This window comes from Haplochromis burtoni, unplaced genomic scaffold (genome assembly GCF_018398535.1).
Source record: "Haplochromis burtoni strain Fernald_Lab_line unplaced genomic scaffold, NCSU_Asbu1 Contig_355, whole genome shotgun sequence".
Lineage (NCBI taxonomy): Eukaryota > Metazoa > Chordata > Actinopteri > Cichliformes > Cichlidae > Haplochromis > Haplochromis burtoni.
This window is the reverse complement of record NW_024582716.1, coordinates 211,742-226,883: the sequence shown is the minus strand read 5'-3', so window position 1 is coordinate 226,883 and position 15,142 is coordinate 211,742. Positions and strand designations below refer to the sequence as shown.

Here is a 15,142-nt window from a genome sequence, read left to right as displayed (position 1 = left end):
CCTTTCCACACTGATACATGGCATGGCTTTGTTTCTTAGCGGCTTCTTTAGATCGTGATTTGTGGTTGGTGTGGCAGCGGAGAATAGTAGGGAAAGGGTGAGAAGGAGGCAGATGATGATCTACTGTGCTGACAGTGGGGAAGGGAGCAGCCTATAGAAGAAGGTTTCCAACTCTCCAAACAAATTTCAAGTAAAAATGATAAGAAAACTCAGCTGCTCTGCTACGCGTGGCTGTGTAAGTGTGCATCAATTACATTTGATTGACATGGACCAACTCCATGTTGGTCCATGAAACAGCTGTTAATGCAAACTGCACAACTTTCCTAGTCGAAGGAAATGCAGTCAGCTCGGTGAGCACGTAATTTTTGAGAGTTCTGTTCTTACTTTTTTATTAGGAAAGTCACTTTAATTACTTTGGAATAAGATGTTATGCACTTTGACGCACCAGCTAATGCTTACAAACATGAAACCCAGTCTACTGTCTACAGTCATGAGCTGTGTCCTAATTCCTAGGCCACATCCTTTGAAGGACTTGGCCTTTGTGGTCTACGTGGGCCGGGTCCTTCGAAGACCAAGAAGGCCGGAAGGCTTTGAAATGGGACGGTCTAGCCTTCAGATTTGCATTACCAGCTCAGCCAAACCGATTTACTCAGGAACAAATAAAACAATGAAAAAGTCAAACATGTTAAACCTGAGTAGCGAAAGACCTGGGGTCTGAAAACGATGTGCTGGGAGTCCGGTGTTCTCGCCGGCTCTAGTGAGCCTCGACCTCCCAGTCAGCTATCGAGCTGGTGGGTAACAGATGTCTCCGAAAACGTCAGAGCACTTTTGCAAATATGTGATGTCTTGATGAGTTGAGCAGATATTTGAAGTTTACACAGCTACATTCTCGCCTGAAAATATGCTAAAAGTTTATTTTGTGACCCAGAAAGAGTAATATTAAAACTAGATAGCTGCTGCCATTGTTGGAAACTGGAATTGGCTGGCCGTGCTATGAATTCTGGGATAGGTTGGGCCATGAAGGATACACCCGACCCATCCTTCCTTGTCGGACGCATTTGGAGCAGCCTTCGTCGCCTGGCTGTAACATACTCGGCCTTCAAATGTGCCCTCTGAAGGATGCGGTCTAGGAATTGGGACACCGCTATGGTGTTGCTGCTGGCTACACTAATGTCTGATGTCTGATGTTACATTTCATATTGCATTGCAAAATGTTGGCTTTATCTTTTGAATCTTGTATAACAAAAAGGGCTTTGAAATGAATGAAACCAATTCCCACATACCCGATAAAGCTCATCAGCTAAGTTTTGGATAACTTGTTGACAGAGTCAAAAGATCTGGATCTGACTCAAGTTTGCTCCATACCTAGGGTTAGGGTTATCTATTTTAGATAATTGTGGTTTTAGGCACTCCTTCAGGGAAACTGTGAAACTGTACATGCAGTGTCTGTGTGTGTTTGTTATGGCACAGCGGTGACAGAGTTCAAGGAAAACCTTGACACTGCCTTGAGAACTTTCTTTGTCCCCACTACATTTGCCCAAGTTCCCACTGAGGCAGAGACCTGCTGGTCTTTGAAGGGTCACGGGGGCGATCTTGAAACAGTGAAACAGTAAAACACCATAAAGCCTCTTTCAGATGCATTGCTACTCTGGCACTGCTGTGCTCTGAAACCCATTATTCCCTATGGTCTGTGGCACGCATGAATGCTTTTTTACTGCATAGAGCAAAACGAAGTGCAGTCCAAGTGTGCCGTCCGGGGAGCACTCACAACTGCTGTACATTTGCACAACTAAAAAATGAAGAATTACAGGACGCAGGTGCAGATTGTACACATATATCAGAATTGGCTAGTGTGACAAAAATGTTTGGCCATGCACCCAACCTTGTAGTAAATCTTGTGCATATCACTTTATATGTGAAAGAGCCATTTCTGGTACACCCAAAGAACAGTTTGTTTGTTCCATCAGGTTTGGCATTCGAAACTAAAGATCCAACATATTTGCAAGATCAAATATGAAGACCCTGCTGTGCTGATCCTTTGTTAATAAGGGAGCGGCTAACATAAGCTATTGTAGATGTGAGGATTTTTATGCTATAGCAATGAGGACAGTGTTCAACAGCTGTAAGGTTTATACATCACTCAATAATAAATCCCAACATTTCTAATTATATTTAAAGCAGTATGACTAATATGTTTTCATGTCTTATGTAAAACAGGTTATGATTTTGTGCGATAGTTGAGGGTTTTCTCCAATAAACCAAAATGAGCGTTGGAATGCACTCTCCCTGCTCTATGAAATATTCACAAAGGGTTAACCATCCATTTATCAATGCTCAAAGTCCAATTTAGACACTTATTGTGAGGATATTTATGGCCCAGGTTAAAGTTGACTAGGATTATACTGTGAAGGGATGAAGTACGAATAATATGCAAGGGTTTAAGTTATTAGGAAAGAGCAATGACTTAAACAAGACACCTTTAAGGAGGCTGCTGGTCCCGTTTTAAATAATAATTTTATAATAAAGACTTTCTATAAAATTAATGAATATATATCAAATACATTTCCCACTTGTCCTGCAGGTGGTCTGTTTATCGTTCAAGCTCGGGTCCTCTACCAGAGGCCCGGGAGCTTGACATCAGGAACAGAAATGTTCCTGATGTCATTTCTGTGATCTGCTGGAAACACTCCGCCAGTTTGGAGACTCCTGTTGCCCTCACCCTTCACATCTTCTTTAGCTCCTCTATCCTGTCTTCAGCTGCTGCTACAAAGGTCAAGAATGACTAGATCTGTGAACTTTGACCTTCGTAGTATTTCTATTACAGCTAATTATCACATAGATCATTAATGCACTGGCATTTTCACCAAACTCTTCTAAAACATAGACCATTGACTTGAGAGTAAATGAAGTCCTATCTATTCAGTGACCTTTGCTTTAAAAAGAGAATATGAGAGGCAGAATTAGCTCTTATTAATACACAAAAGAATAAATTAAGCACATTTTCTTTCATTAAACTTACTCCATAAAGATGACATTCAGTGGAGTTTTTATTTGAGACCATGAGATGACAGGAGACAGCGAAGACCTGAAGATCTCACAGGTCAGGAAAAGCAAAACAAAACATGAATGACTAAAGACTGAGAGATATGAATGATTCTTGTAGAAATAGTTTGGACTAAAATAAATCCTTTCACAACATTATCCATATTTTGGAAAGCCATTCTGGCAATGTGTGTGTGGATGAAAATGGCATTGCTGGCTATGGTAGATGCTTGTGTCTGTCGTGCTTTGTACACTGTGCTATACATGGGTGCAAATAGCCACACTGAATATTCATCCCAGGTACAAATAGTATTGTTGCCAACTGACAGTGCTAATTGCATTTACCTTTAAAAACAAAAACAACACCCACCAAAAACTCCCTCATTTAATTATTGCTAGCCCATTGTTACTTTAATGGGCTGTTTTTTTGCTAATGCAGTCCCGGACCCGTGAAAACAGGAAGCGTGAGTTTTTTTGCTGAACTGGAGAAAACTGGCAAGACAATAAGGTGAGAAAGCCAACGATTATTACCAAATGGGAAGATTTGTTTGGATGGTAATTATACATTTTGAGGAAATGGTTTGGAAAAATGCATGCTACATTAAAAACATTACTAACACAGTATCTACAAACCATAATTAAACTTTCCTTTTAAAATATTCAGAATAGTTTATTTTATCTCTTTAAAAGTAAAATATTTTGTGTCCAGTACTTGTGTGGCCACTGTTTACTTTACCAGGGACATGATGCAGAAAATGCAAACTGAAATGACTCCCAGTGTCAGTATTGGGTTCACAGCATAAAGCTGCGTTCATGCCATTAAATAAAAAAATTCAGCCCCTTTATTCATTTCAATGAGGCTCTGAGGGAGAGTTGCAAAGGAGCCCACTGCAAAACGTTGGACCTTTTTATCAAGAAATAGGTGAACCTCAGTCTTTGAAGAAGTGCCACTGACTAGTCAAGTGCATTAACCTGGTTGATTATGTATTTCTGCTATTTATTTAGTAGCTATGACAGCAGAAGATAAAATGCTAACCTCCCATGGACCTGCTGTGCAAACTTCAAACGTAATAGATGATCTTTCATCATCTCACTGGTCTCTGAAACTGTTTGCATTACCATGAAGTCAAATACCATCATTTTTGCCAGTGCTCACAGGTACACACCAGGCGGCGTATGGCATTGGTAGCTCAAATTATATATTTTTGCTAGACTTTACACTACAACAGCCATCTTTAAACACTGCATAGTGACCAGTAGTTGCTGTACCTCCAGTCAATCAATAAACATTAACAGCCTTCATAACATACCTTCACGATTCTTACAGTACTGTGCAGAAGTCTTGAGTCACCCTTGATTTGTTTATATCTTGATTCGAAGGAGCCATTTTTTCAAAGTGGTATTGAGCAATAGTTCTTCAGGTTTTTCGGAAGTCATTGACAACTTTCCTTTGGACGTTGGTTCTTTACTCCTTACTTATTTTGAGGCCAGTTTGTTAAGCGACTTAACAAACTTATGAGTCATTTGACACCCCCTTTCTCAACGAGAAGTTTGGGGTTGGGTGAGCCTGAGTGCTGAAGATATCTACCTATTCGGAACCATGGTAACAGGGTTCTGGCTGATCGGAGCTGGCTTGGCCCTGACTTATCGAAGAATTAAGAAAGCGGAACTGGCTGTTCAAACCCCCACAAGGCTGCCCGCTGGGATTGGAATGATGGGAGAAGCGTGAGTTTCTCAAAATGGGCTCGAGTCAGCACGGATAAGATCTTGGAGAGGCTACGGCTGCTGTGAATACTCAGAATAAGATCTCTGACTGCAGACTGGATACATCTCGGAAGGGCTAGCCCAGAATAACATCTCTCTGGGCGCAAATTGGATAATATCTCGGGGAGGCACACTGCCGTGAGTTCTCAGAAATTGGCTCCTTGAGCACAAGAAATGACAACATCACAGAACGCAAGTATGGCGAAGCTCGCGGCTCTCCAACGGGAGATTGAGAGACCAGTGTTGGACTGTAGAACTGCTTTGAAATTCATATGAGCTGTTCGCACTAAAGTAAAAAATACCATCACTTATGTGCATACCCCTTTGGCGCCAGCTGCAAGGCCGGAGCTGAACAAAACAGTTGGAAAACAAACAGCAATAACGACACCTACTGCACCTCTTTTCTTCTTATTTGAAATTAACCTGGACTCGTGGCGTGACAAATAAGGAGGTGGATAAATGGGTGTTTAGGTGTGTGTTTAACCTCCCATGTGACTGAAGAGGCAGAGAGCCAGAACAAGTGTTGGCTGCTGCAGAAGACAGGAGACAGCTACAAAAGCAACCTCGGTAGCCAGCCGAGATCCAGCAGCTAATGTGTTTCTCCGTGTTTTCTTCAGATAACCAAAGCAGGGAGGGCCACATCCCTCGTCCCAGTAGACCTGCATTTTCCCAGTGGCTAGACATTACAGAGTAGACAGAGATAGATATATAACCAATCATTTTGATACCAAGCGGCACACATAAACACGCTGACCGGTGAGATTCTTTCCCTGGTCAGCCTTTTACTCTGCTGCTATCTACTTCCCTGGAGACCTAAATCAATTTCTACCAAGACCCCAATGCCAGGTGCTGTGGGAATCTGAGAGTGTTTAGGCTTGTGCTCAGCTAATTTTGGCACCAAGAGGCCTCCTTAATCAATAATCTACCCTGTGCAGGAGCTGAGGAGATTGCTTCGGTATTTCTTTCAGCTGCTTTCTCACTGCCAAGGAGGACACAAAGCTTTTCCGCTTGTCCCGGTTCCATCTGAAGGGTCACTTCTTTGTGATTTTCAGGATTAAGCTGTCATTCAATCACAGTGCCGCAGTAGACGTTTCAGGTAGAAAAAGTGATCATTGTCTTACCGCACAACATTTAGAAGAGACGGTCATTGTCTTCCAGCAGAAATCAGTAATAACACCAGAGATTATGCAGATTTTCAGAGCTGTTCGACAGAAAATTTCCACAAGCTAGTTGTAAAGACGCACAGAGGGGAGGCAGGGCTGAGCGTGAAAAACAGGGCATCACGCTCTGCACTCCTGTCTTCTCAGATCATCTGTGAAGCAAATGGCCTGTCACCACACTAGCTGCATCAGTGTGAGCATATTTAACTGTCTCTGCTGTCAACAGACTGTAAAATGGAAAGCGCTGATAACGTTGGGATACTAACAGGTATAAAGAGACGGCCGCGGGGATGCTAGACGCTTATCTGCTCCCCACAAGCCTCCGGTCGGAAAGCCCGGGACGCTTGGTGCTGTAATGTGATTTGAGCAACACTCGTGTTTGATTGCCTCATCAGATTTGTTGGCTTTGAAACTAATGAGCAGCACACGCCAAGCATGCAATGCTGATGGTTGTTGGAAACATGTGATGATGATCGGAGTTGGGGTATGTAAGCTGGAGCTGGCGTTTTGGAAGCATGGATATCAAGAGGGAACTTTGTTATCATGTGTTTGTGAGCCATTAAAATAGATTTTTATCTAAGCTCTATGCTCTTTTTATAATCCGCATATTTCTCTAGCAAAAATCCAGTCATACCTGAAGCCATCCCCTCACAGTTACTCCTGCCTGTTGTGAGCTGAGCCATTGCAGGCCTCTGATGCAGGCTGCTGTGCACCTGAATGATAAAAGCTTTGCTCAAGGGCATTTTACAGACAGTAGCAGAGAGGGGGGGGAAAGGGAATTCTGACTGCCTGCTTTCTACTCCCTCTTTCTGAGGGGTCATACTGCCGTTTTTCTATTATGATATGATATAACAGTGTCTGCCATTTCTATTCTTCCTCTATCTTTTGTTTCCTAACTGGACAAGCCTCTGTCTGTATCCTCTCTTGTTCCAGTCTCTGGCTGATTGATGGGCCAAGTAATGGCCCTCCACACTGACACTTTTATTTGCAGAATTTACAGGCAAGCAGCACCTGCTGCGGGCAGATGGTTCTATCATCTCCTACAGTAGCCAGATGAGTTCATGTTTCACAAGGTACATATGGGCGCCATTTTAATCAGAATTCAGGTTAGCTTTTCAGCTGGCCTACTGCTTGCACCCATGTTTAAGAATCTATCCGTGTTTGCAATCGCAGGAGTGCTGTGCATAAACATAGGAACAAGAGTGGAATTTATGGACTGCATATGTCCCTGTTCCTGTACAGAGTTATTAGCCATGTAAATCCAAGATTATGACATAATCATGTAATTTCAGCCCGTCTGTTCGCTAAACTAGTTCCAGCAACGACAGTAGATGGTCCTCAGCTCTGCAGAGCAAACCAAACAGTAGCAAGAAAGTACTCACATGTAATATCTAATGAAATAAAGGGTATTCAATTGGGATTTTGCCCCCTGCGTCATTTTTACTATATGAAACCTAACACTTGTTCTTTAATGATTTCAAAAAGTAATGTTCATTTTTCCTCATGTTTGCTCATTGCATCATGTTTTTTCACAAGTTTTCTTGTGCTATATTTGTGGATGTTTCACTACATCCAAACAGGATGAAACCGTCACAGATTCTGTGGAGAAAAAGGTGTGCTTATTTTAGCATAAAAATGGCGAGCAAGACAAGTCATGGGCACTTTCAGTTTGCCAGGTTGTGTCGAAAACCGAGTGTGGGCTATGGGAAGACAAAGAACTTTGGGTTTTGGTGGCATGGATGGAGCCACAGAATCACTGTGATACTTTGGTTAAATCAGTATTTCTGGATACAGTTCAAAAACCAAATCATCTGTCAACTAAATTCAATTTTACTTATGTAGAATGAAATCACATTAGTAGTTGCCTCAAGGCACTTTATATCGTAAGGTAAAGATGCTACAACAATACAAAGAAAACCCCAACAATCAAACTACCCTCTATTAGTTAGTACTTGGCGACAGTGGGAAGGAAAAAATGCCTTTTAACAGGAAGAAACCTATAGCAGAGCCAGGCTCAGGGAGGGGCCATACATCTCCTGTGACCAGTTGGGGGGTGACGACAGTTACTTAGTTACGCTAACCTGCCATCACAATGAGACCTGTATCACATTTAGATGATGAAAACCAATAGAAATACCAACAGAAATATTTCTGTTGGCTTATTTGATGAGAGAGAAGCGTCTTATTATATTTTGTCTCCAGATGCACACCGTTCTAATGATGAGGACTTTGAAGATCCATCTTCTAATAGCTCATCTCTCCCCTAGTTATTCATTTAACCAGGGTTAAATAACCAAGAATGAGTTTTGGATCTGCCAAACGAAGCAGTTGAGTTGCTTCAGTCTAGGCTTAGTGAGGAAAACCTCTTCCTAGCAACCAGATTTTCTTTTTGTAGGCATCATGTGAAAAGTCTTTGAAATGGTTGATGCCTCTGACTATTGTTTTGATGCTGAATGTCTTTTGGGTACAATGGGCTGTTCACTGACAGGTCAAAAGCAAGCTTAAGATGTGCCCTACAGCATAATGGCAATTACTTTGCACCCATACTAATTGATCATTTTGTCCAGTTAAAAGAAACCTACAAAAATATGAAAATTGTACTGGAGAGGCTGAATCACATTTTATGAATCAGCTGAAACTACGTACAATAATTGGACCACTTTGTTGTTTTAATGCTTTGATATTTTTGAACTCGGATAATAATGACTATTTTCCAGAAAACATTTTTAAGCAGGTCTGAAGCAGCTTGCAGCCTTCATATTTTCAATTAAAATAATTAGTTGATTTTTATTTCAACATAACTGTAAAATTCAAGTTAACTTTAATGTTAGTTGCTGTGGAGCTACCTGGACTACTCCATTTTCGGTTTGTGGATGCTTCAGTTGTAAAAGTTTCACTCTGTAAAAGCTTGTTTTTACAGAGTGGGTGGGGACACAGTTGTGAGCAAACGTAGTTATCTGCTACAGGTCTTCCGGTATAGCCATGCCAAGTAAATGGTACTCAAAGGCAATCTGGTATATTTTCACAAGCAATCTTGAGGCTTTAAACTGCTGAAACTGTTGCAGCTTCTTCTCATTGGATTCATTTTGAAATACATAAAGCTGCTGAAGGTCAAGAAGGTGCAAAGTATGCACTTAAAACTGCCCTCTTTATAGATCTCATGTGTGAATGTGAGTAATCATGAAAACTGCTCTTTCTCAATGAATGAATGTAAACATTATGCTGTGTTGTGACATAATCTTTACTTTGCCGGTCTAACGGAGTAAAATACACTCCTTGTAATCAGTTTATTTGATATATCTCCTTCTCTCTCTGCTCCTAGCTATCGGCGAGCCGGTCAAGTTGGAGTGGTATAACCCCCAGGGCGAGCGCATCGTGGCCTCTAAGCGAATGGCGCTCCACACAGAAGCATCCAGATCCAAGCTCGTTATTTATAATGCCATCATCGAAGATGCGGGTATCTACCGCTGCCAGGCCACCGATGTCAGTGGTCACACTGAGGAGGCCTCCGTTGTGCTGGAGATCTACCGTAAGCTTGATAACACACACACTAGCTGACACATTTACCCACAGATGCTCTGTGTTTGCTTCCTAAGGAGATTGGAACATAAGGACACAAAGAGAATAAACATCTCACATTAGCTTTTGATCACCAGGACAACCAGCTGATTCATATTCTCTCTACCCTCTCCACAGCCGCAAGCTGCGTTAGCTCTCTGTGTGTGCACATGCATCTTAGAAACCTAAGATTTCTAAGATGCATGTACCTTTGTGTGTGACTGTGTGAGTTAGACTGATTCTTGTGATTAAATTATAATGACGGCTAGCAATGCCACAGGATTTAGATCCTGTCAGGAATAATGAGAGATCGGGCACTGACTTACCTGCCTTGCTGACCAATCACTATTTCCTGGGAAAAAACTTAATGTTTTGCCCAGGAAATAGTGTTGGTGTTTATAGACCTTTTTTTTTTTTTTTTTTACTGATTCCATTCTAGCAGTAATCAGTGAATTTGCATCTTTAAATTGTTGTTCAGCAAGACATCCGACTGAAACCCCACTAGCTTATTGCTGTGATTTAATTTAGAAATAAAACGAGAAAAACATGTTGGTTTCACTAAGATCATCTCCTGGAGCAGGGAGCTTTGTGCAACTTAGGGAAAATTATAATGTAGATCTAAAAAACACAAACACATGTTTTATGCGGATTTAAGTGGAAAGGAATTCAAGCTAACAAAGCCTGACAGGCATAAAATAGCATTTTTACACCAATAAAGTGATTCCCAGAACTATTAGCTGGAAACTTGGCATATGTGCGGTGTGTACTTAAACAGTTTTGGGACACTGGACAAGTGGAGGACAAAAGAAGTGTCAAGCCTAAAAACAACTATCTACAGCAGATGAACTGTGCCTTAAAGTCATGTCCTTAAGAAAAGGACATAAATAAGAAAAGACCAGCAAAAACCCAACACAGGACCTGAGAGATGCATCTAGCCCTTCAGCTGATCCATCCACTGTTCACTGAAACATCATGAGAAAGTATTTCAGTGGAAGGGTGGCTGTCAAGGAAGGGAAACTGGGAGAAAAGGCTGATTATCAGTGGCAACAAGTCTGATGGCGCGATGAATCCAAACTGGATATTTTTGATTCAGAAATCATCAGTTTATAGAGAAGAATTCAAGTGACAGGTACAACAGTGAGGGTCTACAGCCATATGTAAAACACGGTGGAGGCTCTGTCATGGTTTGAGGCTGCGTTTCAACCACCGGTGTTGGAGATCTTGCCAAAATTGATGAATTATAAAGACAGAACTGTATCATCAAATTTTGATCAACCATGCAGTGCCATCTGGAAAGTGTTTCATTAGCATTAGTTTTGTTTTTTTGTTTTTTAGCAGGAAAATGATCCCAAATGCACTACCAGTGTAATAAAAGCACACCTGGATAGAAAAAACACAGTGGTACACTATCAGTCGTGGATCGGCCTCCCCAGAGGGCCCGGTGGCGCCAGTGTCCGGCAGCCTCGCCTCTGTCAGTGTGCCCCAGGGTGGCTGTGGCTACAATGTAGCTGCCATCACCTGTGTGTGAATGGGTGGATGACTGGATGTGTAAAGCGCTTTGGGGTCCTTAGGGACTAAGTAAAAGCGCTATCCAAATACAGGCCATATCTATGGCTGTATCTGTGAGTAGAATTAGTATTAGCCTGGTAATTACTGCTATTCAAGAGAATTTGGTGTCAAATCAAGGTGTGAAGTCATTTAGTGCAACACTTTAAAGTGGGTTATAGAAATCCAAGTTTTTTTATTAATCTATTTACAAAATGCTTGCGAGAGCAGGGTTTATATTAAAAAAAAAAGATCATAGGTAGAACTCTCTCTGTTCGCAGGTGAGAGGACAAAGATTCCAAAAGCTACAAGCACAAAAGATTACATAAGAGCCAAGTGACCTCTGAGGTGTGAGTCTTTGATCAGGAGTCTACACAAAGTTTAATTGGAGAAAATGTCAAGGTACATGGATTTGATTCCAGAGCTCACTCACACACACAGTTATATGTACACACACTCTGGAAATCATCACCTGCTGTGTGGCTGCCTTTTCATCCTCTCCCAGCGAACCATTAGGGGAGACATCACAGCTTCAATCACACCTGCCACCACTCAGCCTTTGCCTCATTCAACACATAACCAATTCCCCAAAATCATTGTTTCCATGGTAACCAGGCATCACTCACTGGGGTCCTCAGTGTAGATTCCATGAGCAGCAGGCGGATGAAAACCACCCTAAAATCCAGCCAGGTGTTCTGCCAGCACACAGTCGGAACAGGCGAGGACTCCTCTGCACGGTGCACAGACCTGCGTGCTGCAACATGTTCTACATGAAATTCATGACCTGTGGGAGACCAAGTGTTGACATCTTCTCCGCAGTTGCTGACTTCTCTATGATGGCCAGATGTAATCATGCAGCACGGATTGTCAGATCAGTTTGGAATTAAAAGCTGGTCCACAGTCTGATGAAGTTCATAGACAAACAAAGCAGTAGCTAGCAATGAGTTAGTGGCCAATCTTGTGCTAACTCACATTAAATTTAGTACACACATGTTCCCTGAGATGGCAACTAATTAATTCAGGGATCCTCTGATTCAGTTTTTTCCACCAAAGCCACAGTGAGGTTAGTGTTTCTGATTTTAATTAGAACTGTAAAATCTAAAAGCAAATCTTGCCATGAAATTTTGACATTTGAGTCCTAAACAACAAGAAAAGTTAAGTAACCAATTTGCTTTTTATCTATAGTCATTTCAAAATTTCTGCTTCTTATGCACTATGGTTTATGGCCAATTAGCTACAGAAAGTGATACTTGGGAAATTTTAGCAAGATAACATATTTAACACTGATGCTCTCCATAAGAACATTATCTGGTTAGCATGTACATTTGTCAGCGTGAGAATGTAGCATGCTAGGATTGCCATTTAAGCAAAAACATTGCTGTTCTGTGTGCTGTGCCTGCTAGCTTGATTTCTGTTAGTACTCCAGTGTAATGCAGTATGGTTGCTACTATATTAGCACTACAGTTTGAGCCACTCCTTTTTTTTTTTCATTTTCTGAACAAGTAGCTAGTCATATTTGTGGAGGTTTTTCAAAGTTGTCTTTAGTGACTGCCAATAAGCTATCGTATTCTTAAGGGAGAGAAATAGGGTAAATTACAAAGAAACAGACTTAAAATGAGTTGCAACAGGTCTTATGGACTGATGAATCCAATCGTGGTGTTGGAGATCTTGTGAAACTGATGGAATTACAACCACAGAAATGTACCATCACATTTTGATCCAACATGCAATACCATCTGGAAAGTTTCTGGTTGGCAAAAATAATCCCAAACACACTGGGAATTCAGCAAAATCAAAGCTGCATAGAACAACACACAAAGGAACACTATCAGTGATTGACTGGCCTCCCCAGAGCTCGGACCTCAACATTATTAAAGCAGCATGGAATCATGTTGGCAGATGAACAGTTAAACTTTGAATGTCATTCAAGAAACCTGGAGAACTCAGTCAGCTGTCACATTTCGTGAACGTATGCAACTTCTTTAACAGTAAATTCTTCTACTAATGAAGAATGACGACATGCAAGGTCACATGTAACACATGTTATCTAGCTGTTAGCTAGGTAGCATAGTAATTGTCATTCTCATGTCCTTTTACTCACCGAAAATAGTTAGTAATCCCTCCTCTGTTGCCGACTAAAATGGGATCCATTAAGGCCTATAATAGTGTTCCACCCTCCACACCATCAGGGTATTTATATTGTACTGCAAGCAGTTTACCTGTACTTGTTAGCATAACCAGACTTATGCAGTCAAAATAGTATAAGTAATGTAAGCATCAAAGTGATTCTTATTTCAAGATAAACCCTTTACTGTCACAAAATCATGAAAACCTATTTTGGTGGCAAAAGCCGCAACATCAATTAGCTGGTGTAATATGGTGCTGTTTTCAACTGTATTCAGTGACAGAAAATTCATAGTCATTATAGAGTGAGCCAGTACAATGTCTAAGCCTTTCATTTCCTGTTAGTTTATTAATGGACAACGCAATAATGCTGCACAAGCTCATTTTCCAAAACCAGCTAATTTGGCCGGAACACACAGAAACAAATCTGTCTCACATTTGAGGCAGGTCCAGGGAAATTGGCTCGTCAGCTTATCAGACAGTTATCTTTGCAGTGATGTGTCTACGAACGACAGCAAAGAAACTCCAGAGTACTGAGTACATTCTCAATTCGCCAGTGTCAAGTGTGCAGTAGAGTGTTACTCCAGAGAGGATGTTTCCCTTACTGATTCTCTTGTAGAGCAGCACGACTACAAAAGAGACAGGAAATGGATACAAACAGAAGGAACAAGTGACACCAGAATGTTTAAACCTGAGAGGGAGGCAGAGGGGGAGAAAGCAGATTTTGCAAATAAAAAGAACACATATGGAGGGGAGGGTGGATGATAAGAAGCCTACGGAGTGAATGACAAAATCACGCAAAGGCATCCTTGAAGTTAATGAAGACACTGAGATGCCAGACACGTTCACAGGCGGAGGATGCAGCCGGGGAGTGAAAGCTCATTTTGGGGAGCAGCCTGGCATAAATCACAGAGCAAAATGCTAATGCTGAAGCCTCACTAAGGGAAGGGACTGATAGAGGAGCTGTAGCTGATTTATTCACACCCTCACAATATAGCACGCAGGTGATAGCAGGTGGTTGCGGCGCTAGCAGAGCCAGCCCGAACACACATCAAAAGCCAAGGAAAGTGGGGTTTGACGAGAGCTCGCGTGAGATCTTTGTGGGGAAATGCTGGTCCAAGAACGGCGTCCTCGTAAAACACCCAATGTTTGCCAGGAAGAGGACACAGCTTTAAACAAGCACCAAGGGGAACCTATTAAAGAATGCTGAAACCAAGATGGAGTGAATCAAAGCCTGCCTGTGCTTTTGTCAAATTTTGCAAACAGTAAGGCTGCAGAATAACTCTGCTCATTGATTCTTTTATAACTGGCAGCAAGTTAAAGTGAGTTACTTTTTGCTGTCACCTGGTGCTGTTTCATCACACTTGCCTTATCTGTGTCCCAGAAAAACAGTCAAGGAGGGATTAAGCTTTTGCTTTGTTTGATTTTCAGAGTAAAAGCTCATCGTCAGTTTGCACTGTGCATAATTTTTCTCCTGCGTGTCTTTCCAAATGCTTTCGGTGGGAACCAATGGGCATTATTTAACATGACAGCTATGCTTAATAACGTGGTTGTTGTGCACACAAGGGGTGTTATTGAGAATTCAAGCACTGAATGTCAACAGTGAATGTGTGCACGCTGGGTTTTTATAATATTATAGTTTTGAAATAGTCCTATGGATAGCAGTGTTGGTCTGTCACACTGACACAATGATGTCACCTGTTGTATGTGAAGTCCTGTTAAGACACCTCAAACTCTGGGTTTTTTATGTTTGTAGTGTCTTGGATGAGGTGGATCTGATTGGCAAACTTCACATTCGCTGGTTCTTCAGACATGGAATATGGGCTCAAAATGTGGTCATAAATATTTTGTACTTGTAAATCGGTTTTGTATTTGTAAAAAAGATTTGTATGTGTAAAAAAGATTTGTGCGTGCGTAAAAAAGATTTGTATGTGTAAAAAAGATTTGTG

The 15,142-nt window shown here is 41.5% G+C and overlaps 1 protein-coding gene across 2 annotated transcripts in view; it reads left to right on the top strand.

The window, feature by feature from the left end:
- Positions 1-15,142, top strand: part of LOC102293624 (neural cell adhesion molecule 2) — a 385,578-nt gene that overhangs the window by 300,518 nt on the left and 69,918 nt on the right. For both annotated transcript variants that reach the window (XM_042228810.1, XM_042228811.1), the window contains exon 3: positions 9,289-9,495. In XM_042228810.1, the coding sequence (XP_042084744.1) occupies positions 9,289-9,495 (207 nt within the window). The remainder of the gene's footprint in view (positions 1-9,288; positions 9,496-15,142) is intronic.